This window comes from Micropterus dolomieu, linkage group LG18 (assembly GCF_021292245.1).
Source record: "Micropterus dolomieu isolate WLL.071019.BEF.003 ecotype Adirondacks linkage group LG18, ASM2129224v1, whole genome shotgun sequence".
NCBI lineage: Eukaryota > Metazoa > Chordata > Actinopteri > Centrarchiformes > Centrarchidae > Micropterus > Micropterus dolomieu.
The window spans coordinates 29,237,520-29,264,326 of record NC_060167.1 but is presented as its reverse complement, the minus strand read 5'-3'; the positions used below and the strand labels follow the sequence as shown (position 1 = coordinate 29,264,326).

Below are 26,807 nucleotides of genomic sequence, written 5' to 3'. Positions count from 1 at the left end.
GCTCACTAACCGTTTCATTATCATCTAAAGCATTTAGCTGTACTCACAGAGATACACAGACAGTTAGTTACTGAAAAGCAGCAGGCGAGCTATCTCCGATGTTGCACGTCGGCTAAATGCAGTAAATGTACCGTTATCATGTAACAAGCATGGATTAGTTCAACCTCAGGCTGATAAAAGTATTACTGTAACGTTGCAGTGGGAGTTTACCTGAGTTTCCAGGGTTGGGAACATTAAAGTTACAGAACCTGAACATGTTCGTGTGAAAGGCCACAGTTGCATGCCGGTGTTTCCGCATCTATTGCAAGATCTCTGAATGAAAGCGGTTGTGTTTCGGATTATGCTGCCCCATGAGTTCAAGTGAGCAGGCATACGAGCACACACCTGGTTGCAATCTTAAATTGGCTGAGGCTACATTTGTTGTGTAGGTGGTCATCAAAGTATTGGACAAATAAAAATTTTGACCCGATGGATGAAAAAAAGTCAGACCAAAGTCACTAGGACACATACTCTAGAAACAATGAACGTCTGCCCAAAATAATTTTACAGCTATCCTTCCAACAGTTGTCTAGACCAAACATTCCCTCATAATGCCTACAATGACTACAGCTTCTTCAAACTTGATCTAAAGAAGAGCTCTTTTCAACACTGCTGTCATCTGTCATGTGGAGGAGTTCCATGCAGACGACAGCACCTCATTGCACAGGTCATCCATTTTTTGCATGCTCTAAGAACTCATTTGAATATTCAAAAGCTGGCAAAACTTTCTCATGCACTCTTGCTGTATGGTTCACTCCTTTGATTTCAAGGGCTTTGGCTTGTTAAGGTCGCATCAGTGGATAATCAGATTGTACTAAGAATGAGCCAGTAAAGCTTTACGTCTGAGACCGATAGGATACAATAAAGCTAATCCTATTAAACAGCTTCTATAGTAAATATATGCAGTGATCCTCCCTCGACCGGTTCACATTGTGATCCCTTCAAAAGGCTGTGGACAAAGAGGAGAATGTGGTCCTCCTTCACCAGTCTGCCAGGCTGCATTGTCCCAGACAGATCCTCTAATGTACTTCCACTTGAGAGAGTGCTGTTGGGGTTTGGGATAACTTGTAAGGCAACATAATGGCCATTGGATTGGAAAGTTATCCAGCCGGAGAGTTGATTTCTTCAAGATGTTAGCATATCATTACTCTCTCACATTGTTTGGCAGCAGATGGCAGCACTTTAATTTTGTACTTCACACCAGCCATTCAGATTGCTTTATTAGGCAGTAAATACTTTTATTATGTATATTGGTGATCAATGAAAATTTGTAGCACCATCCAATCAGTAAAAAAGTAATCAACTTAGCAGGACAGGACACCTCTGTAGCATTACAAACTGTAACATAAATTCCAAACAATTTTGAGAGTCAAACAATATGATAAACTGACATTCTTTTGTGTAAGCATTATTTGGTTTTATTTATATCTCAGAGTTTCAGCTTTAGTAGTATTCACACAGTTTAGAATGAGTGAGAGATATCGGATTAGCGTTATCCTAACCTAACTGACTGATTTTAAAATCTTCCCAGTTTACAGCTTTGTAATATCGCAACTTAATCATGCAAGCTAACTAGCTTTGTCACTTGGGCCAGTTAACTATGCACCATTTACAGCTGGCAATACTGGATTTAAATATTTAGTAAACAGGAAACTATATGCAAGTCTGTGTGGTGCCACACATTTTAATTTAGTCATGCATAATCTCTACTTAACACTTAGGGTTAGGGTTAACTCTACTAGTTTGAACTTACAAAACTGTAAATGGCCGAGCATTACTTCCATATATATCTAAGACACTATATATGACCCCTTATATTAAAACGCTACAGAGAATTTTCTCTGCAGATTCACTAAGATACTCAGAAAACTCAGTCCTCAGGGATCTCATTTACTCTGCTTCTCTAAAGTTTCCACTCACTCTTGGGAATATCACTTGCTTGCTTGCTTCCCAGTCATCTCCCTTACACATAGCTATACCTGCCATCCAAGAAATCATTCTGTTTAATGATCAACAGAATGCACAGAACACATTCTGTTCACTTGTTCGACCTGTCTGTTCACATGGATGCTAAGCCTTTGTAATTGGAACCATACACATAGACACAAGACACATGCAAACACATAATAGCACACACATAAAATGACTACTCACAGTGGCCATCAAGCACACACACACACACACACACACACACACACACACGCAATACTTTTACCTAGTATCGCCACCATGACAGAAAGACGTAGTGCTCATAAACGCTAGCCTTTCATACACATTCACAACATGTCTGCTGTTTGTCTTTTGCTGCCTCCGCCCTGCCTTGTTCACTAAAGGGTGGAGTGTGTGAGATTTTATGATAGTTTTTGTGTGCGTGCATGTGCGTGTGTGTTTGTGTGTTTGTGTGTGTGTGTCAGAGGGATGAATAACAATAATGGTGACAAAGAGCCTTTATTTGCCCATATGTTGAGCAGCCACTTTAATACTGATGGAAGGGGAATGGAGCTAAAACAGGGAGAAACAGAAGTAGTAAATCAGAGAAGAGGCATTATGGGACTACTGACCACTCATCGAGAGAGAGAGAGAGAGAGAGAGAGAGAGAGAGAGAGAGAGAGAGATAGGAAGGATGGTGCCAAGAGGTTATTAGATAAACCACATAATCTCCAGCCCTGGCACTATGTAAGCCTCAGAGGTGAGAGGTGTTAAAGGTAGTTTATGAGCATGTTTATGGAGATCGATATGTGTAAGGCCAGACCGAGTGCAAAGGCATCAGTGAGATTGCCGTTTTGTCTGGAGGCAGCAGCAAAATTAACCATCATTCAGTACATCCAGAAAGTTCAGGTGGTACTGAAACCTTTAGAGCTATGGATATCAATTTCCAAGCATACCAAGGTAGGGAACCTAAAACCGTGCATGACACATTGAGAGTCTTAGGATAACCTGCAATGTAAATAAAACAGAAATGTGGTGTTCACATGACCAGCACTGAAATGCTTTGCCATCACTTTCGGTCATAATAGTGACTTCAGCACTTGGTCCATGTGTCGTTTGGTTCATTCTGCTTTGCTGCGGCTGAAGTCAAGACATTTCCACTATAAATTGTTGCAGAAAATGTCTCCAGAATGCAGGAAATTAAGTGTTTAATGCTTAAAATATTCTGGCGGAGGACCCCCAGACCCCCCTATCGAATATTTCAACAATGAATATTTCCTTTAAATATTATTAAAATATCTTATCTTGTATATCTAGTCTTGTTCTCGTGACCCCAATATTCTGCATTGTCACAACTCTAATCTGAGCCCTTAAATGTCTCGACCACTTTTCAACACAAAGTGACGCCCTTGCCCACCTGTAACTGTCATTGGCTGTTAAAGTCTTTGCAGTGTTCATAGCACATAGCCTAAGCAGTCCATCAGAATGCTCTGTTACATGTACATGCATACTGTATCTATTAGTAAGTGTAGTGGTGCTTATGGGACGATGCTTTGGGACGCATTGCTCTGGGACAGGTGAGTACGAGGCTGGGAGGGAAAAATCACAGTATACTCACTACAAAAACTAGACTACACCACTGTGCAGCTGTAAAGAAAATTAATATTTCACATTTATGCATCAGCATGTTCTCTAGGGGGACACATGCAGGTACAAAGTTTCCATCAAGTATTATTTGACACATTTTTCTTACTTGAGTCAGAAAAATGTGTCCACACACAGATACCACACTGACAACTTCATATCTTGCATACCATAGTTGACATTCCAGCTATGTACCCAGCACTGTCATCAGACAAAGTGCTTTTCTTACTCCCCATATAACAGGCCAAACATAGATGACCTCAGGTCATGTCAAAATATTTTCAGCATAGCTACAAATTTACTTTAACAGCATACAATCTTCCCTCTGGGTCAAAGAGCAATAGCTTTTGCTGGCCTGATTATTTTGCACTGGTGAAATATCATACAAGGAAAAAACCATAGAGGAAGAGATGATGACTATCTCTCCCTGAAAGATGCCTGTAGAGTTTGTACTGCAGCCACATAGTTGTGCTTTCATTAAGTAACTCATTTTTATTATTTTTTTGAATGTACTGAAACGCCAATGACTGATGGCATCAAAGTTTGGATTTTTCTTTTAAAACTACAATGATCTATTACGTCTTCTGGGTTAGAGTGCCAATGGGGCCGACTTTGCTCCAGTCTACATAGATTTCTTCCCCAAGGATTCAAAAACAGATAATGAGGGTGCCGTTCCTGAAAGAAAGGACACAGTCATGACAACTTGCCTTTCAGTGATAATGAAGTCTCTCACATTGTCACAGTAATGAACCTCGACCTAAACAACTCATACACATTGTAGCACACTATACTCACACGGACACACACATCCTGTTTGTGCATATTTATATTCAATCAAGTACACATATGACCTATACCCAAAGCCATTCTCACCCTGTATGTGAAAAATGACACACCAAACACATAGTGCCTACACATACACGCACACAAACACACATACACGCACACAAACACACATACACACACGCACGGTGTACATGCCTGAGTCAGTGCAGCAGAGGTGCCACATTGGATCACAGTGAAAAGCCACTGAAGACCTGCAGCTTTGGAGCCCATGGCAGAGACTCAGCTTCTGAGAGGGGCAGCTTCCTGCTGAGGACAGTAAACGCAGCACAGCACATTGACAGAGCAGACGATGCCGCTCAGCAGAGAGAACAACTGAGCTCTTCCAACCCATAGAGCTGGTCATGCTTTACTGACTGCTCACTGAATTGGATCACTTTGTCTTCAGAGTTGTACAAAAAGCCGAACAAGAAGGTTGTGTGTGTGGTTGGTGTACAAATGTCACATTTACTGCCACGTGTGTGTTCTGCCACAAGTATGCATGTGCATGTCTAGTTGAGATGCAGAGCCCTATAAACATTTTTTTTAAAAAGAAAAACATAAAATATTCACACCCGGCTGTGTCAAAAGGGCCATTAATGGCTATGCAGCCCCACAGTGGCGTTTAACTACGCCATTAGAAAAGAACACGAAGATGTTCTTATTAATTCTAATATGAAGGTCCACAGTTCATTACCAGCAGCTTGGTGGGATGTTATTTATGTTACTGATAATTTTTAAATGTAACAATGCAGCAGCAGTTGCCATCCTAAAAAGCCATCAGAATGACACATAAAGACACCACTCCATTTCCATAACAGGTGAACCTTTTTTACCATACCACAGCTTTTGATAGTTTGGTGATCAGCCTGTAAGTGACACTCATAACTGATCTGTTTGTTGTGTTAATTTCTCACACTGTGTAGGCTCCAAAAGAGGCTTTAAAACATTTGTAGTGTCGTTCTTTATAGACCACAGCATCTGTGGACAGTTTGTATTTTTGTCAGTCAAAATGGATTCCAGTAGTGAACAAAACTATTAAAATGTATATTGAAAATTCTCAAACCACTCCTACAGCATAATTCATGTCTCTGCCCCATAGCTAAATGCTCAGTATTTTCAAAACATATTTTCCCCAAAATATGGTTTCCATTTCAAACATCACGAATGACCTTTTTTAATATTTTTTTTATGTGCCTATACATTTTCCACAGGGATACCATGAATGCATGGATAAATGGTATGTTTTAAAGTCGACACATTTGAAGGCCCTCCTTTGTTGGAGCTCTGTTTTGAATTATTGTTCACTTCCTGACTGCTCGCTTCCCTGCAGTTGAACGTTCTCCCAGGCTAGTTCCCTGCCTCTCCATGTGAAACCTTATACAGCCTTGACATACATAACTAGAGCATAGTAACAAACCGGCACTCCTGGGCCCTGGGGCCCTCACCCTACCAGCCCGCAGCAGCTCCCTCAGGGGGACAATTCGCTCAATCTCCCCCTATATCTCTTGGGCTGCTGCCAAGGCTTCATTCAATAAGGGGATAGCAAAAGAAACTAACGTTTTACTGTTGTAGAAGGCCCACATGAGAACATTACTTCTCCATAGATATGTTATCAGAAATTAAATACAAACATGTACTGCTTTAAATCTGTAGATATAAAATGTGTTGTAAACATTTAAAGCTGTACTAATCAATACTTTTATATTAACATATTAACAATGGGCCAAATGACTGTATTGCTCACAGCACTGAACCCACAAAGAATTATTATTTGACTCTGATTCCCTCAGCTCTTCAGAGTGTTTTTGCTTACCGCAGCTTATTGTTTTGGTTTTACAGTCCAGAGATTTACATTTGTGGTTCACTCACTGCTCTCATGAACCTCGTTTCCAGTTGAAGCCGATTCTTTTATCAAAAAAAGCTCTAAAAGCCCACTGTACACTACATGTCCAGCACCAAATGGCAAACAGTCAAAGTTAGTGACTAGCTAGTGAACTGGAGCATTTAACTGCTAAAGAGCCAGATACTTCGCTCTGGAGTTGGTGAAGTCACGAAAACATCCAAAAGAAAAGTAGATTTTTTCACCAGGTGGCTAGAAATAAAATTAATGCTAATGCTGCTCCATGCCTGCTGGATGTGTAAATAGGCAACTGTTTTCTTACACGTTCAGCATAGAAACATTTTAAGGTGATTTTCAAAGCTGCCAGCAAATGGCCAAATAATTTGTTAATACTGCTTTAAGTTTTCTTAAAGTAAGGGGGTCACTCTCCAAATATTTTGTCAGGGGTGAACTCACCGCTGGGTTGTGTGATATGCACAACAGAGACGGCAAATGTGTGAAAGGAGAGAAAGAGGAAAAAGAAATGTGTGGTGCTGAAAAAATAAGACTTAAAGAGGTGGTATTATGCTTTTTGGCAACTCTCCTTTATTGAGTTATATATCTTTTTTGTGCATGTAATAGGTTTGCAAAGTGAAAAAGCCCAAAGTCCAGCCCAAAGGGAGTTTCCATCTTCCACAGAAAACTCTACTCTAAACTGCCTGAGAACACCTCATTTGTAGTCCAGCTGTTTCCCTTTCATCCCTGTGACTTCACAGGGGTGAAAGCATGGGATGAAAGTGCTCGCCAAGCGGCTACTCCGACACACTGATCTCAACCTATTTGACACTATGAACTGCACAACTCGAACAACTGTGCAACTCCCAACAAAGATCATTTAGAGACAAGATGAATCACTCCATAGCTAAAACGAAGCCTTCAACACAGAGTGAAAAGAGGACCTGCAGCAATGTGCAATATGACAAAAATATGGGTTTTTTGAAAATTAAACCATGTAAACCTGTTCTGGTACAACCCCTAAATAATATTTTGAACCTGAAAATGAGCATAATACCACCTCTTTAAGAATCTAAAATTGTTGGCACAAGAGGCAGCTAAATGTGCCTAATTAACTGAGGACTTGGCAGAAAGGTTGCTGTAGCAGGTGAGGCAGGACCCTGTACAGGCAAAGACAGGTGCATGATTAGGAGGCTAATGCATTTATATATTGAAATTATTTATGTATAAGCATATACATTATGTTATAAACAACAGTTTGCACTGTGTTATCACACAAAGTGAAAGACAACTCCTATAAACAAGGAATCTTTTTATGTTTGCATGTATATTAGATGTTAAGGTCAGTGGAGGTGATAAGACAGGGTGATGATGACCTCAGTCATGTTGATGAGGAGGGAGCGAAGGAAGAGCAGGAGAAGAAAGTCAATGGAACCAGAAACAGGTGTGTGCAGGGCTGGGTAGGCAATCATCGATAGATAGAATTAGAAAATGGATTATTGTTGGTCATATTTATTACTGATGTTCTTCTTGTGCATATGTAGCAATCAGTGAAAGCAGAGTGGGGGTCAGAACAGGGGAAGCTGAGCCAGGGATTGGACTTACTCAGAGAGCTGAAGATAAGGGATTTGATTTTTATGCACACATACATACACTGCTCTATTTTATGGGATTTTAGCACTGCTGTCTGACTCAGGTTTGCCTGAACTGGTCTTGTTCATTGCAGTGCTGCCTTGCTTATACAAACTGTGGAGGCAGGTGTCATCCTGAAGATTCTTGAATGTCTTCAGCATAATCTGATTGAATGTACACAACAAAAACACTAATAAGTATTATTATAGCTCCCAGCACAACATGAACCCAACGTAAGGATAAACACAAAAAGTTTTATGTGCTGGAGTCCTTCAGACCAAATGAAAATCAGATCAACTTAGGGTGAAAACACTGTCAACATCAGAAAGGCTTGAGTCACAGAGAGACCTCCAATTTGTTTTGGAATCGACAAACCCAACCCAGAGTTGGTTTTCATCCTATTAGATAGGTAAAACATTACTGCAGAGCAAAGTGAAATATATTGTGATTTTTGGCTATAGTTGGCTCAAGTTAAATAAGGTTAGCTGGCCAGTTGCTAACGTTATCCATTGCAAAATAGCATAGTTGTAACGTTATGGCTTTCCACATTAATTCACCAGCTAGTGTGATCCATATTACGGTGGACTCACACAGGCGGCGTGTGCGACGCCATACAGCTGCGCCAAGGTTTTGACCCGTCCTCAGCCCTACGTCAACTCACACTGGAAGCGTTTCTGAAGTGTTCAGCTGATTAAATTAATGAATTTAATTACTAAATGATCTAATTAACTTATCTTAGTAAGTAAAGTTAATAGCACTGTGTGTTAAGCAGAACAGCATCAGTTCATTTACGTCTGAACAAAGTATTTCCTATGAACTGAAACTCTGCTGTCTGAGATTCCTGATATGTCTGATAGTTCTGAGGCAGCTCCACCGCTCTGGACCGTCACTTTCATTTGGACTTGCTTGTATCCTTTGCCAGCGTCCAATCAAAAGTGATCACAGCACACTAGTTGTCAAAACTCGGGCAGAGAAAAAAAATAACACGTTTCAACCGAATCAAACCAGACGAGTCGACAAAGCTCCGAGTGAAAGGAGGCGGGCTATGTGGGTGCTGCAGCAGTGTGTCTGTCGGGAGGAGAGAAGAGAAGCGCATTTTCAGGATTGATAGGAAAATTAATATTAAAACGGTTTAAAATATTCAGAATCAATATGTATCAAAAAATCAATATTTTTCACTATAATGTGACATAAGCACTAACTGTTATAAAGTGTGGCAACAATCTCATTTATAATATTCCGTGTAGCTCACTAACCGTTTTGTTATCATCCAATGCTGTGCTCACATGGCTGAGCCTGACATTGATAAACAAACATTTATTTAAAAGCCTGCTGGCGAGCTAATGCCAAAGTATCATGTCAGCTAAATATAGTTAATGTAATGTTACCATGTAATGGATTACTTCAACATCAAGCTGATAAAAATATAAATATTATTATTATTATTAATATTACTGTAACGTTGCAGTGGGAGTTTACCTGAATTTCGAGCACATTGTGTGAAACTCCCAGTTTGTTGTGTGACTCTGTGTGAGTTCGAGCACGTGTACAAGCACATACCTGGTTGCAATACATATAGCCCTTTTAACATGTACCGTTGCTGATGTAGCCACAGTTTATTTTTAAACTATTTCTATAACAATAGAGTTGAATTAACACCTCAAGCTCCATGCTTCATACAGTTACAGTAGGACATCTTACAAGGCTCTTGTAAAAAAAAACTACTGATTGCTAAAAATATCTGAGCATTTTGTTTGTGACAAAGATCAAAACACTGCCCCATCACACATACCCCAGCTACTTGCTGTATTTTCTTTAGTTCTATTATCATCAGCATAATCAACAAAACCAACAAACACAGTGTCCCAGACAGAACCCATGACAACAGTTTTTTTCCCCCATGTGGGTTCAGGCACAATGCGGGGCTCAGTGCTGCACTGCAGACTGTGAATTGTTAGAGTGCCACACGATGCTACAGGCAGGTCAGCTGGCTGTGAGTGGAGCTAGGGCCGTGCCGGTCTGTTGACACATTTGTTCATCTGCTCGCCTCTGCTGATGTACTCAAAAAGACTGTTTGTCTTTCAGTCTTATCAATAATTTACTATGTGATATTCTTATTTGCAAATCTGTTGGTGTAACTGCTAGCCTGTTTCTGCTAGTCTCCCTGTTGGATAGTAAAGGGCCAGAAGTTCTGAAGATGTGAAGTGTGAATTTGTCTCTTGTGTTTCACAGTGCTTATGCTTTTTCTGTTTTCATTAATAAATCAAACATAAGTGTTCAGTTGCGTTTTATTGTGTTAGAGGCAAAATAAATGTTTTCATAAAAGTGCATACAAGCAACATACTTTTTTATATTTTCAGATTAAGCAAGTTTCATGGAGACGACGGCATTTTTCCGTGTAGGTATCAGTGTCACTCAGATTGTGATCAACCCCTCTGCAGTTCCCACTTGATAAATCAGAAACCTTGTGGCTTTCATAGTTCACAGAGCAGATGTAGCATTACTATATCAGTTTGCACTGCTGCGGAACAAAGCTCTTTGTTGGCTATTTGATGAAGCTGGTTAGAGTTAGTGAGAAGGGAAACACCTGCACTCCAACAGAAGGGCCCATACGCTTCCTCCACTAGATTTAAATATGCATTCAGGCAAACCTGCTTTATGCCCTGGCTGAAATCATGCCAGTTTAGGAATCCCCAAACCTTATGTTTTCATTTGTCACCCTGCAAGAGTCATAGATGTAAAGAGTTTCACGCAAAGATCACCTTGAAAGTTCTGATATATGGCCTCCTTGTCCAGCTACAGGAAATTACCATAAGCGACATATTGTATGATGAAAATATAGGAAGCATTCTGTGTTAGTATGCTTTGGATCCCATCCAGATTCCACTGGTTTCCCTGTTAAGTCTGCAGGGACGCTGCAAAAAGCTTTGTGTGTCCACTAGCTGGGTGAAATAGGAAAGGATACAGGACAGAAGTAACAATGTGTGACATTTACAGATTTCAAAAAGCCCCGAAAAAAAACCCTTGATTATGTCAGTTATATTATAATAGATAACTATATAATCTAAACTATAAACTATATAAAGCTGACACCAAAATGTGGCACAAACAATGTAGAGTGAATCAGGAGAGCAGTTACCCTACAACTACAAAAGGAAAGTCCACAATATTTAAAACACATTCTAAGATGTCAATCATCATAATCCCTCTCCTCTGACTCTGAGGCGAGTTCCCACCGAATCCAAACAGAACAGGGGTGGGGAACAGAGTCATGCCTGATGTGGTGAGGAATTTGCCAAGACCACTAGTACCGCCCCGCCCCTCTCCCAGCATTGTGTGCTTTGGTCTGTCGTCATGCCAAGCAACCCAGCAGGTCAAGCAAACAAAGAGGCACCTGGACACAATGGCCGCCTTGTTTGCCACTGTGTGACAGCATGACAGGTATTTCTAGGCTGACACGAAGAACAGGCTGCTGGAGAGGTGCTTTGAAGTCCCTGACACTGGGGTTTTATCCCACAGTCTGTCAGCACGGGCGCACTGCCCATGGGACATGTGAAACTACACTATGTCAAAAGAGCATAGTAGTCAAATGCTGCTACATTTTTCAGGAATAGCAACAGAGCAACATTATCATTATCATTGCTCTTTGTTTCATGAAATGTCCTGGCTGTTGACCACAGCCTAAGGTGATGATGGGTGTGGTCAGAAGTGTGCCTTTGCTTAACTTGTAACCAAAGCTAACAGTGATGTCAGAGATTACCGAAAACACCTTGAGTACACTTCTACATCACTGCTTCAAAGTGAGAACTTCAACCAGCAATTCTCAGCTGGTGACAAAGGCTCTGATAACTAATTTTTTCCACCAGTTTTTTACCATGAGCCACAGTGTCTGATATGAGCAAAAAATATTCTGCCACAGTTAGAACATTTTTCCTTTTACAGTGACCCAATTCAATCAATTGATCTGTGTGGGTGTAAACTAATTAATTCATTAATTAGTCATTAATCTCACTCACTGCAGCCAAGCAGCATCCCTTCTTCTCTCCTGCTAGTATTTAGTTATAAAACAAGAACATACGGTAATTTCCTGAATGAATGTCACCCCTGTCTGTCAGTCTGATTGGCGATGTGGAAGTCAAGAGCCAGTTCGTCTGTACTCAAAGACCAACACTGGGGAAGTATACACTAAACAGTGATGTGTTCCTCCAGCAAGTACTGGTATGCACCTCTGGCCTTCAGAATAAAAGCAGCTAATTTAAAAAATTTTAAAGAAGGTACTCAAGGTACTTAAAGCAAAAAGATCATAATTCCCAATACGTCATGTGAAATAATGTACAAATAATATATATATATATATATATATATATATATATATATATATATGTCGATTTTTTTCTATATAGATAGATAGATAGATAGATAGATATACACATACACATAAATATATACTTGTTTGTTGGTTTGAGGATAAATTACATTTCAACCATAGCATATTGGGCAATATAAGCATGCAACTTTTCAAACGGACACTTTTACTCACTAGATCCCAAGGACTCTATACAACAAGTTTTTACACTAAAGTGTGTGAAAGCATTCATAAAACATTTTTGATTTTGTCTTGTTACATTCAAAAAGCCTTGTGTTTCATTAGTTGATGTTACACAGCCCCTTTCAAAAAATATTGCTTCATGCTGCCCTTGCAATGAATTAATCATTTCTAACTGTTTCTATTAATTCTCAAAGCAGTCTTCTTCAGTTGTGATGGTTGGAAACATACTGCTACGCAGAGAGGATAGCAAAAGCAGTAGAAAAACAGTGTGAGGACAAAGAAGGTGGAGGAGAGCCGTCTCGTGTGGCCTGGCTGAGCATCTTCAAGTAATCGCATCTGAAATCAGGAGGAAACACAGAGCAGCTGCTTAAGGCAAGAGGGAGAGCACAGAGGGTGAGCTGGGCGTCTCATATGGTCCTAACATGAACCATCCATCTGTTAATACTGTCCCATTCAAAATCATTTCATTTAGTCTTTTTATTAATTTATGCCTCTTGTGGTGTATTTTATTGTGATTGGACAATGCCAAAGAAGAAGCAGCGAGGACTGATCATCTCTTTTAAATAACAGCAGTACACTATGTGAGACTTAAGAGGTTGTTCCTCACAAATCCCCCATTAAAATACAGAAGAAAATGGAATCAAGTGGAGCACATCATCAGCTTATACAGCTGGGCTCTAACCCTAAAACGTCCACTTGACTTGCTTCTGTTTTATTCCAGGCTGTGTTGGTTGTGGAACTGGCGTGGGAGTCTGTAGCAGAGTACTGAGAAAAGCCCAGCTCTGTTCAAACATTGTGTTGTGTTGCTTTGAATTATTCAGTTATGCTTTAACATGGCACACGTGACCTAACCCAGCTAATCATCATGTATCATCATCTCTCCCTCTCCCTTTCTTTTCATTTTTCCTCCAATCTTTTTTCCTTTCTTTCTAAGGTCTTCTTGACTAAGATGTTCAAATTCAAAACAGGTAATAAACTGCAGTGTAGCTCTTCTTGGAAGTGAAGGGTTTGTATGCTGTGTTTGAGAGCACAACAAGGTAATAGTTCACATTTAATCATAATGTAACAATTTAAGTTGAAACCATGAAACATGAAATGTTTTGATTTGTAATATCGATGTTGATTCACTCAACAGAATGAAGAGTAAATCATTTTGTCTTGGCAGGATTGGAAATTAGTTTTCAGAGTCTAAATGCTGTTTGTATTTAGCTGTAAACCTGTAACCTGAACTGATTTTTTTAGTCACTCGGTTGCAGCTGAAACAATTAATGGAGACTGTGTTTGCAAGCAGATGCCTATTTAGACATTCAGCAGACACAGAGCAGCATTGGAATTCATTTGGAATCATGTGTAAGTAAATGCAAGTCTAATATTCACTCTCCTTTTAGCTCTGTTTCCAGTCCCCACCAACTGCTGAGGGAAAAATCTGTCTCTTGAGCAGCTAAATGCTACACTAGCTAGTTGCTAACTGTGTTTGCCTGGTGTTTGATGCTGAGCAGGTAGTGTATAGTGGGTTTTTAGATCATTTTGGTGGAAACAGCTGAGAACGTGAACCAAAACAGTAAAGTTGTGGGCCAGAAAATGAAAACAATGAGCTGAAAGTTACTAAAAAGCTCCAGATAGCTAAAGGAAGACTGCTGAGTCGAGTGAGAATTTTCTGTAGGTTCACCACTACGAATTACTCCTCTCCCATTACATATATTAATTATATATTAATTATTATTATTATAATTAATTATTATTAATTATATATATATGTAATATATATATAACAAATTTTTACCAGTCTTCATCTAAATACAGTCAGGCCCCTCCCCAGGGCTCTGAAAATGCAGATAAAATAGTTACGCTGCGTAACTCTGCTCAGCTGCCAGCGAGATGATCCTCTGTGGGTTCCCGTTGACAGGAGCAGCTTTGGAGGGCAATTTAGAGCGTTCCTGACACGCTGACCCATATGTCACACATCTGAAGGCATCATCAAAGTCAGCAATACTGCTGGGAGATGTGCTGAGTGCTGCCGGGTGACAGTGAGCGGGGTTTCTTGTGTTCAGAGCATAGGAGAATATGCTCATTTGTTGATATTTCTCAAGCATGTAGACCTGAGTGATTAAGCCGAAGTGTGTTTGACACATGACATGTCCATTTATATCTTTGGGAATCTATAAAGATATAAAGTATTTTTAACTGATGGGCAAAGCCAAAGGAGAAGAGCAGAATGGGGCAGGCTGTTCTGTGCTATATCAAAGTTATGGGGGAGCCAAACATTTGCAGCATCCAGATCCAGCTAATGTTTTATTGCTTGGGATCACAGCCAGCTTTACAATTGTGCTGACGTGAATTTAGGCCATTAAATATGCTGGATAATGTGTATAATTCACTCAGTTTTCCAATTCCTGTCCTGGCCTTTAGTTACAAAGCTCAATCCTCACATTTTTTGTACAGTAAAGCGTACAGTTGAGTCCTAACTATACCATTAGTCCCTGTTATGAAACCCCACTGTCATTGGCTGTGATGTGACAGCTCTCCACAGCCCAGTCACATAATCTGATGACCTTTTTGTGCTGAGCCATTCATCCTTAATCTTCCAACACTGAGCTTTGCAGCACTTTATTAGTTAAAAGAATGATTTCACTCTTTTTCCCTCTCTGTCTCTACCTCTCTCTCCTTCTTACGCTTTGTGGATATTATGATGAATGAGGCATTATCAGGGCACAGAGGTAAAGTAGATTAAAGTGACATCTAAAGCAGAAAAATGACCCTCCTCATTTACAGAGCCTGTTTTAAGTGATGAGCACAGAAGTCATGGGTCAGCGAACATGACTCGAGCAAAACTCGTTTGTTATGCAATGCAGGGGCCACTTAGGGAGTTATGCTATGATGCACCAATAGGCTTCAGATATAAAAACAGTTCATATGGTTTTAATGACTTATGAATGATGCACATGCTGCCTTTCAGATTTGCAAAATGGTGCATCAATTTCATGTCACGCCACAGATAATATGAGGTCATGTGTGGCCTGCAGGTTGCATACAGGATTTACACAAACATTCAGTATATACATCACTGTTTCACTGTTTTCACCCATCAAAATACATTTTGTGTCTCTTGATGTAGAGAATGGTGCAATGACTGACTGCAACAGTTGGATCTCATTCATCAAAGCATGAGTTGGGATAGACATGCCCTAAAAAACTTTACAGACTTCTGGTTTTGCGGCTACATTGACCCATTGGAGCTTTTAAGAATTAAAAAGAGAAATGGAGTTCAGTTAAATATTTATAGTTCACTGAAAGTCATTTGATATACAAAAAGTCTGCAAAAGGATTAAAGATTGAGATGTAAAAAGCTGTGGAAGTTTGAAGGATAAGGTGAGAGGTTCCTTCCAGGATGGATGTGTTGAAAGGTCAGGTGTTACATTATACAGTTCTCTATGTTTCTATATCTCTGGCAGCCATTGTTAATTTAAAGTGTAATCTCCTGATACTTTCTTTCTTTTTTTCTCCCTATCTGGAATTTACTCTCCCACCACCCTGTTTTCTTTCTACTTTCAATGTAGAAATCCTGATATGGTTTTGGAATTGATACGATGGTTCTGCAGAAATGAGCTGATTTGTTGACTGACAATCAAACACAAATAATACCTCAAATTCTCACCTTCATTTTGGATTCCACATGAGTGTACATAGTTATAACACGATAAAAAGTCTTCAGCCTTGCTGGCTCTTTGAGGCTGTACCTGGATACAGGGGTGGTGTCCAGGGGTGGCCAGGGGTGCCCCTGATAAAATTCTTAATCAGTGAAATACAATGAAATATTCTGTCATATTGAAAGTTAAAAAGTGGGATATGTCAAGAATAACTATCCTAGTTGTTTGTAACAAAAAAAAAAAAAAGTCATCTCTCAGAAGGGAGTAAGTGTCACATTCAGCTGCCGGCTGATGTGGCGAAACTGGCGGAACCAACCCAAAGTGTGACAGTCAGCTTCCATATGTTCACATAAAAGAGCACCAATGAAATATTTCTGAGGGCACCACTGCACAGGGGTGCTTTGATCTAAATGCTACAATCAGCATGCTAACATTCTCTCAATGTCAATGTTAACTTGCTGTTTAGCAAGTATAATGTTAACCATGCTGGCCATTTTACTTTAGTGTGTTAGTTATACATGCGCTGATATTTGCTAATCAGAACTTAATACAAAATGCAGCTGATGGCAATGCCATAGTTATGTAGGATTTGGTCATAATAAAAAAAAATCTATAAAAATTTTTATCTGATGATGTTGATGAAAAGTCAAGTATCAGGTATGATGAATTTCTGTACCAAATGTTTGGCCAATCCATCCAGTAGTTGTTGAGATATTTCAGTCTGAATCAAAGTGGTGGACCAGCAGACTGAAAAATTTTTAGAGCCACAACACTAGCATGGCTGAAATTAAATTTCATTCACATACAAACAATTTTTCACCATTTCTATTCATATGAAAACTGTCTCAAATTACATGTCCAACATTGTCAACCTCATTAGCTTGCATCATATGAGCTTTCTTGTTTTATTTGATTCATGACTTGGTTAAAAGCATTCCTTCCATTAACATTTTATCACACAGAAACCAAAAATATTATGTTACTGTATATGTCTTATTTTATGTACAATAATATAATTCTGCTTGGTAACTCCATGTGAATACTTTGTATATTCCTCTTTTAATGTGTTTTTCTGTTATGCTTAAAAAAAATCACAATTTATGTAAACAAAATATATAAATAATTAACTAACCCATAATCATTTATTTGTGTGAAAGACGAGATGACCTCATTGACCCAGCGAGTCCCAGTGTGTTCTGAAAATCCTCCTCATGTTTACAATCTTACTAGGCTCCTGGCCACTGTCGAAACTAATATTGAAAATACTCCAGGTGAGAATATTGGGACAGTCCTTATGTCTTTAAAGCTAAATCCCATTGTATAACTTGAAATCAGAAGTGTTGGATGGGTCAGCCACTGTGTACGTCATGAAAGCTACTAATGGTGCAGGACTGCTAGAATGTTGCCCCAAAGTCATCTGAGTGCAGCTGTCAGATTTGAAGGCATTATTACTGTTGGCCATTAAGTTCACTCTGCCATTGCTTGTCAGCGGTGCCACCAGGCGCATCATGCAGCGTGAAAGGAAATGGTGGCTAATAATAGTTTATGATAAACAAGCCATTATCCAGGTCTTCCTCATTACATGCGCTGTCATAACACAGCAGCACAATGGCAGAATAATGTGAAAGCAATGCCTCTATGCATGACATGGTCCAGACTTTTCTATATAAAAATTCTACACTTACATTTATTAAGTATTCTGTTGGGACCGAGATTAATATGTAGATCCTGTATTGCCATATAGTTTGACAGTGTGACACTGGAGATGGTCTACAAACTAAAGGCAGAATGCATGGTTGTAAAAAGACAGCATTTTGATTGTTAACATCCACTACATGCTGTGGGCCATGCCGTGACTGTAGAGCATGCACTGCATGCAATTAGGTTTGATTCATGTGGAAAGAGCACAACATGCAGCTGAGTCTGTGTGTGCATATTTACAGTTTGAATTCATATGCAGCGATTTGTATTTATCAACGTATGTGAGAGAGTGAAAGACAGACAGAAAGAACATGATGTTGACACATACAGACTGATGGATGGATGGAAAGGGAATAGGAAATTTCGGGCCCGTGGCAGTGTGTCTGCCTCTGTCGATTTGGGTGACACTGTGTGACAGAAAGCTAGCAGAGGAGCTGGGTTAAACCCCCCTCTCCCCGACTGGAGGTCACGAAACTGGCACATAAAAACATTCAAAAAAACACACACACACACACACATCAAACCCAAGTCTCCAAGTCTAAAACTTCCTCTACCAAGGTCCTTTAGCTCCTTTTCAGCCCTCAAACCGTGGAACAGGCGTAATGCTGGTGTTAACCCTTACTTGGTGAACAGAGCTAAAGACGATAGTTGGAAATGGGTAATTAGCCTTTACCTGGTGAGTCAACTCAAGTTAGGACTTCTAATATCACTGATCCCAGGCCAAGAATGAATGTAGTTTTCAGAAATGTAAAAGCAAGACTAATTATGTCTTAATTGACGTTGTTCTGTAGTTACATTTGCTATTTTGAGTAAATAAGTGCTTTCGCACTGACAAGTATAGTGAAATGCAGTGCACTATGAGTCCCTGGGTGGTGTACTCACAACGGTCAAAATGTTTATCGTGGAACGCTCAATGGTTGCCATCTTGGTTATGTAGTGGAAGGGGAGGGACCAACAACCTATGTTCAAACTTGTTAATATGGCAGCAGAGGAAGCAGCAGCACTTGCGATCACCCACATTAGCAGGTAAAAGTAAAACAAGCCAGCAGATATTTTGGTGAGTGACAATCAAATGTTGCTGATAAAGCTCCGCCCGGTTGCAATTCGCCTTGAAATGAAGCGGTCAAATGTTGCAATCGTCATTTCCAGGAAGTGCAAACGGCTGTGTTTGTTTTGAGACAACACAACCTTATTGAAATTCACACACAAGGCAAGTAAGTACATAGTGTACACAGTGTAGTACATGGAAGTGTACTAAGGGAAGTATCCGAAATGAGACACATTTTAAGATTAGATTAGATTAGATTAGATTCAACTTTATTGTCATTGCGCATGTCACAGGCACAAAGCAACGAAATGTATATAGCATCTAACCAGAAGTGCTTAAGCAGTAATTAAATAGAATATGATACATTATTATACAAAGTGCAAGGTATGAGTGATATATATAAATATATGTCTACATGAATGTCTGTTACTGTTATGTCTATTAATTGTCTATATACAGGCTATGAACAGGTTATGACTATGGCAGTACGGTATGAATAACTATACAGTATGTACAGTAGCTTAAGCGTCTACAGCCATGCTAGCGTCTCTATTAGGCTGCTTGAGCCTAACATCAGCACGCTAAGATGATCACAATGCTGATGTTTATCAGGTATAATGTTTATCATGTTTTACATCTTAGTTTACCATGTTAGCATGCTAACATATGCTAATTAGCTGTAAACCCAAAAACAGCTGAGGCTATTTTTGCACATGCAACAAGTGACAAATTGAAATTCTGACCTGATGATGGTGCAAGAGGCAGAGTCAGCAAATCACCAGAATTATTCTAATTTATCCTGTGGGGGACATGACTGTCTGTACAAACTTTTATGGCAATCCATCCAATAGCTGTCGACATTTGTGAAACCCACACGTTAACCTCATGGTAGCACTAAAGGAAATGTCAGAGGATCACTGAAGTCAGTAGGATGCACCATCTGGGAACAATGAATGTCTGTACAAACATTTGTGCAAAGTCATCAAGTACACGTTGAGATAGTTCTCTGAATATATGAAAACTGTGACCTGCTTTTTGCACTAGAGAGAAAGTCAGGGGATCACCAAAGTCAGCTGGATTCATCCTTTGGGGACCATGAATATATGTGCAAAAATCGTCCCCTTCCATAGGTTGTTTTCCCTTTTCTCAGAAGGTTCACCCCACTGAAGGATAACTCCCACGGGGTAAGAAGCTCTTTTGTTTCTTGTACATTTAATAGCTTAGCTCTGGTTACTGTATTTTTTATAGGATAGTTAGAAATGCAGTGCTGTTTAGTTTAACGGTGCTCTGTAGATGAATGAAGATGTTCATTATTAATGACCCTTGCGACTTGTGTTATGTTTGATGTACTTTTCTGTATTAATGTTTATCGTTCATCAAATGGCTGCAAAGAGAATTTCCCTTGGAAAACACTGCAATGAACTGAATACATATTAAACATGCATTTCATGTATGAACAGCTGATAAAGGATGAAGATAAAGGAAAGTTTTAATGTTTCAACTTAAGAGTGCACTTACTACTTCCCGTCCCATCCAGGCCAATGGTTTTTACTCCCATGAGACCTAGAGTACTTTCATTGTTATTTTTAGGTTGGGAAAAGCTCATCTGCTGTTCCCCAGGTGAGAGTCCTGGCCCATCTGATCCCATCAAGCAGTGTATTCATCCCTGCTGCTTTAGCACACTGTCTGTCTCATTGTCCATCTATAGCATTGTCTTAATCGTCTTGCTTTCATTATTTCTTGGAATACGGCCTTTTCTCTTTTCTTTCTCTTATTATGTTGTCATTGTAATGATGATAATAATTGATGAGACTGATAATGTTGCCAACAAGTCTTTCTCCATGTAGATCTGAACTAGTATCACTGAGAAAAAAAAGAAAGAATGTCCTTTCTGAAGCTTGTTTGATTCACAAAATATATGTAAATAGAGTATGATGTGAGTGAAATTCTGTAGACATTTCTGCATCAGGGCAAACACGCACTTCAGGAGGGTGGTTTCAGTCACACATGAAAACATTGTGAAAACCTGTCTAACCTGAAATGCAGGAATCCTGCCAGGCAGGATCATGAGTATAACCCCAAGTTGACTAAGTCATTATCAAATCAGCATTTCACTTAGAACCGTCACACCAAGTCCGTGGAATAAATAACTAATTTCCTTGATTATGAGTTCAAATAATTACAATTCCTTAACAAAAATCTCCACAGAGATGCAAATATGTGCAATATGAATATCTGACAATGTCTGACAGTTACTATATTTAATGAGTGAATTTTAATGAAAATTATATATAATATATATATATATATATATATATAATATTTATTTTCCTTTAATAGGTTGAACTGATTGAAATAAACAAAACATGACACCAGTCTTTAATTTATGGAAGCCGTAAGCTCTTTTATGCAAATGGTACAGCCAAGATCTATCTGGGCTTCATCAAGATAGCCCTTTCTGCTTTGAGCACCGCGCATGCGCTTATGTGATATTGCTGCCTTCATTCACTCTTTGCAGGCTCCGACACCCGATATTCAAACTTTAAAATGTCACTGTGTCCCAACCCTATGGTCCAAAATACTATGTTGACACTGTAAATTAAACACTAAATTAGTGTAAATGTTGGAAAAAAAATAGATAGTCATGTGGGCTAGGCCTACTGGGCAACAAGAAATTATGCTAATGATGTACAATTACATCACATATAACTTAGTAATTAGAATTTGTAATTGATGTATTGGTCATTTATTGCTGTCTTGGCTGTTGTACCATTTCATAATAAGATATGTATGGCTGTGTTGTCATTTTTAAAGCTGGGGTCAGCAATTAATTTAAGAAGCATGTTTAGTTATATTTGTTGAAATTCTCATATCAATGAATCAAATGGTCTTAATTTATTTTTTTATTTTTTTATCTGGTCTCTGTGGCTGTTGGATACTTTCAAAATCTAGCTGTCTCTTGCTAGTTCTTAGCTCTAAGTAGCCTAAGTTCTTACTGGCTTGTAATTCATTTAGCATGTATCTGCGTAAAATAATAAAGACATTAAAGCAATTAAATTCATTTAAAATACATTGCATGAAAATAAAAAGTTAAACAATTTCGAAATGCCACTTGCTTATTGTAAAATAAAGTATATTCATATTGTTGTCGGGTCGTTCGTGTGAACCTATCTTGAACTTTCTGACAGCACATGAATGCAGCACGAACAGCAACACACTCCCAGCGCCACAGCAGAGCAGAGTGAGATTCAGCTAAGTGCACGAGAGCGTCGTACCTGGTTCAACGAGCCGAGGACGGTGTCAGCCACCGATAAAGAGAGTGCAGACGCTGTTAACTGGAGGACGGAAAGAAACAATATTTAAAGTGAGTTTACAGGAACAACTGAGACAATTTAATAAGTGGACACGAGGACACGAGGCGTGAGTTGGATCGTGGCAGACTTTAAATGACATCGATTAAACTGCAGGGATGTTAAAAAAATTATGAAAACAATATCTGCTTAGTAAGAAGCGACTTAATCCTGACAAGAATGGCTTGATTTCTCACTCCGGGAGAGCGGTGGGACAATACTGCGAGAGGCACTCATGTTCCTGTGGAAGAAGACGAAAGTTTGCTGCGCTTCACTCGGATACAAGTCGACTTACTGAGAGGCATTAGCTGCTGCTGTGACTGTTTCTCATCCCAGTGGCAGAGCCCGCCTGTGTTGGTGTAGGCTCATAACTGTTCACAATGTCCAAACCCGTGCTCAAGAAAAACCACTGGACCTTCAAAGTGAACGAGTGCTCCGTCTCTAAAGATGCCCGTGGTGACTTGAATGTGCCACTTCGTGGCGGCGCGGAGAACGGAGAGTTCGCCTACATCGGCCAAGTTAAGGAGGATGTCGTGCTTTACAAAAGTGGAAAATTAAATGATGGGGACGTGCTCCTGGAGGTGGAGAATCTCTCGATATCGGGATTACCTTTGTACGACGTACAGACAGTGATAAAGAACTGCAAAGGTCCCGTCAGGTTGAAAACTGTCAAGCAAGGTAAGCGCTCGTAGAGGCAGCGGCACACGCAAAACTCCCTTCAAACTTCTGCCGTTTAATATGCTGCCAAGTTTTCAGAAAAATTACAGAAGTTGAAGATGTTGTGCCAAGCCTTTTATCAAAACAGAAGATAGCACTTCTCAATTCGGCACACATACAATGTACAATTAAGCTTAAAAGTGTATCAAAATTGATACGTTTAAGTCGGCGTTGCTTCCAGGAAGGAGTAAAAATGTATTTGGAAAATGTTGAAATAAGTTTTGCCAGGCGCAATGTTCGCTTCTCGAACCTGAAAGAGTGGGTGACAAAACCTCAGGAACTGGTGACATTATTATTAGCGAGGCCAAGTTAAATTGACAGATATTTGAATGTCGTTTGGTGTGTACTTTCCTCCCTCCCATACTAGAAAAAATACCAGATATCGGGATGCAGACAACATATTGTTAATTCAGCTTCTCTTTTGACATAAATGTCAGAAAAAGTGTGTCAGTTGAATCACATCCTTACAGGATTCAGTCATTCCATTGCTTTAAAGAGAATTAAGCTATCCTAAATTTGCTCATGTAGGGGGCCTGGAAGTGATACCACAGGATGCAAGGTTTACCCTCAGTTTTGCCTGTCACATTATATGAAATAAAGAAGTGATTTCTTTATACAGATCTACTGAACCAACAGATAATAAGAAAAGTTTGAGTTACCCCAGGTCTGTTGGGGCTAGACAGTATCTGGTGATTCCTGAAACAGGCTAGACAGGCAACACATCTCTAGCACCTAACAGGAACGCAAAACATCAGGCCACTGTGGCTGGTTTGGCTTGTTCATGGTCAGCTTGACTCAGCAGGGCTGGGCAGTTTGACGCTGAGCCACTCTGACAGGCTCCCAGCATGGCAAAGCAGACTGCTGAAGGGATGCTCGGAGCCAGCCTGGGCCACACTGACTTCCTGTAGAGACAGACAAAAGCGCAGCAACTCTTCAAGGACAATTTCAGATATTTATAACCTGTGAACGCTGGCAGCAGTATTGGCTCGGCCTGTTCAGAAGTGGCAGTAGACTTTTTAAAGGCGCTACATGTACAATGTAACATCAGCATCCACCTGCATATCCCATTGTGTACATTACAGTTGGGGAAGAAAGAAATCACTTTGGTATTAATATGGATGAATGGGCTATTCTTCCAGTGAGTCAAGAGTGGCATCTTGTACAATACGCTCTCTGAACAAAGGCACACTGAAAAATCTTTATTTTAATGTAAAGTGAAGAAGGAAACCTTCATCTGAACATGAAAACATTCATTTAGGGATGGGGTGCATTGGGGCTAATGGGAAAACGTGCTCCAGCTCTGATGTCATATGTGTACCAGAGGCCACCACCATCTCTACCGTGGTCTAATTTGTTTACAATAGTGCTGAGCAGTTGCGTGCTCTGAAGTGGAAGTTTTTGTTCTAAACAAACACAACACCAGAAGACATCACTGATTAGTTCCTACTCTCTGATTAAAGGTTTTTGAACCAGTCATCCACTGTAGTTTTAAGCTAAAATGGATTACATTTTTCTCAGACATTCAGCATGTGGCAACTTTAATGTCTCACAGTTTGAAATACTCTTCAAAGGTAAAAATTGCCCTAATTCCGTTTGAGCACAAGTTGAACAGTGTTAAATGAAAGGTCCTGCACACAGGTGTTTTCACTTATTGGCTAATCAGACCTCTGGTGGGCGGAGCCATGCCAGTGATTAGGCTATGTGATGTCGCTAAACAATAGGCCTTTTATTTATTTATTTTTTTTTACAGCTGGCATTTTGACTTGTCATAGTAGAAAAGCTCAGGTGTAACTAATAAAGCATTAAAGATGGCCTTGTTTTTATTGAAGTGTCCCAGTGACCGGTGACGGTGAGCCGGCCAGCAAAATAGCGTCATTAATTTTATTGTTTACACCTGTGCTTTTCCTACTGTGGCATATCAAAATGACTTTTGTGAAAAAGGCTTAGTATACTAAGAAGCATGATAAAGGTGTTTAAACTGCCCTACCAGACTAGTGCAATAAAACTAACGGGACAGTTTGTCAGTCTGTAAAAGTCTGACACTGTAGAGAAGTAGTCTAATCAGGCATAAGTGAAGACACCTGTGTGGTTGAATCAAAGAGGGGTAGGGGCTTTAATTCAGTTTGAAAGTGCTGGTTTGAATATATTGATTTAACGGATCAAAAATGATCATTTATGAACAAATAACGGTGCCAAGTGGTCGAGTGCTGCTTTGGGAGCGCTTTTGCTGAATCATTGTCATTGTGTGGCATCTAAATATTAAAATATAAAACTATCTGGTCATTTTATTTAGCACTCATGTAAATACCTTCAGTGGAATCACAATTTAAAAATTCCTTTCATGTAACATCAGCCAGTGTTGATTACGCCCCCACCCCAAATGTATGTAGTTTGTATTGACTTCTCACAATTGGAGGAAACTCACTTCTCACTTTGCAGAAGCCTCAGGGCTCCCAGCTCCCCCATTTTCCAGGACCCCATCTGGGGATGTCGGGTGTCACCGCCATACATCGTCACATGATCAGATTCCATTTCAAGTTTTTAATAATTCACACTGCCTGGGAATTTCCCTCCCTAATCAGCCTTAATTGGGAAAATATGCTTGGCAACAAGGGCCATCTGTAAAAGTGACCTAATTTTACCCAGAGCTTGTGCCATTTTCTCACTCTAATCAAGTGAAATGTGTGGAGAGAGGTACCACTGCGGTGGTTTACCTCACTGATATTCAAAAAGCATTTTTGTCGACTGTCAACCGCATAAAAAGACGTGTTGAAAACTGTTAGGTCGGGACCCTCAGCACTTTGTCCAGACCTGTTAGTATGCATACATGCATGCTCACACACACACGCGCGCACACACACACACACACACACACACGGGCATTTCTAGTCTGAGGTGATAAGGGGCTCTAAACAGTTCTGGTGCAGAGGTTGGAATGTTTGCTTTGGGTATCTGTGAAAAAGTACAACACACACACACACACACACACACACACACACACACACACACACACACACACACACACACACACACACACACACACACACACACACACACACATTTACTGCAGATCACACACTGTGTGCACTGCAGGTGAGCCCAAGTCTACATCACTGTGTATCAATCGGGCGGAAACTGTGGGAAAGTAAGTAGATTACGTAATTGAGGTCTGTTACATACAAACACAGACATGCACTCTCACTCCTCGCCCTTTTAAACAAGCAGTCACTGACCCTGTCCTAATGCAGTTTATTGTTTACTACTCAAACGGAGATGTGCTTTAGTGACAAAGACGTATGCTGTGCACGTGCCAGAAATTCCCATTATGTTGAGACTTATCAATCGGATAAATGCCAGGGACTTCTGTACGGATAATCTTCACAAGATGATGACGTAGTGCTCCATATATGCAAAACAATCACAAACACATTCCTGTACAAACACGCAATCACAACAGAGAGGTTTCAGATTGACAGCAGATGAGTGTCATGCTTTCTCTGGTGTTAGTGCACAGGTTGGGTGCGTTTAATAATCAGGGAAATGTCTGTGATGGTGTGTATGTATTCTTGTACTGCATTTTTCATGTGTACAGAAAGACTGGGCACTATTACGCTCTGAATTTGAGATTCTAATTGTAATTAAGTTTAAGGTTTACGACATGTTCTGGACATGAAAAATGGTACAGTGGCTCAGAGTTCACGGGTTCCCCCAGGCAGGATTTGCCGCGTGTGTGTCTCTCTCACACACACACACACACACACACACACACACACACACACACACACACACACACACACACACACACACACACACACACACACACACACACACAAGGAAACTAGTAAAACCAACTGTCGTTTCCCCAGACCAATCAGGTATTGTGGAACTACAG

General features: G+C 39.9%; 1 protein-coding gene across 1 annotated transcript in view; it reads left to right on the top strand.

Annotated features, from left to right (window-relative positions):
• Nucleotides 1-22,063: 22,063 nt before the first annotated feature.
• Nucleotides 22,064-26,807, top strand: part of magi1b (membrane associated guanylate kinase, WW and PDZ domain containing 1b) — a 142,764-nt gene continuing 138,020 nt past the window's right edge. Inside the window, 1 exon segment of the mRNA XM_046076068.1 lies at nt 22,064-22,876. Within this exon segment, the coding sequence (XP_045932024.1) occupies nt 22,579-22,876 (298 nt within the window). The 5' untranslated portion in view covers nt 22,064-22,578.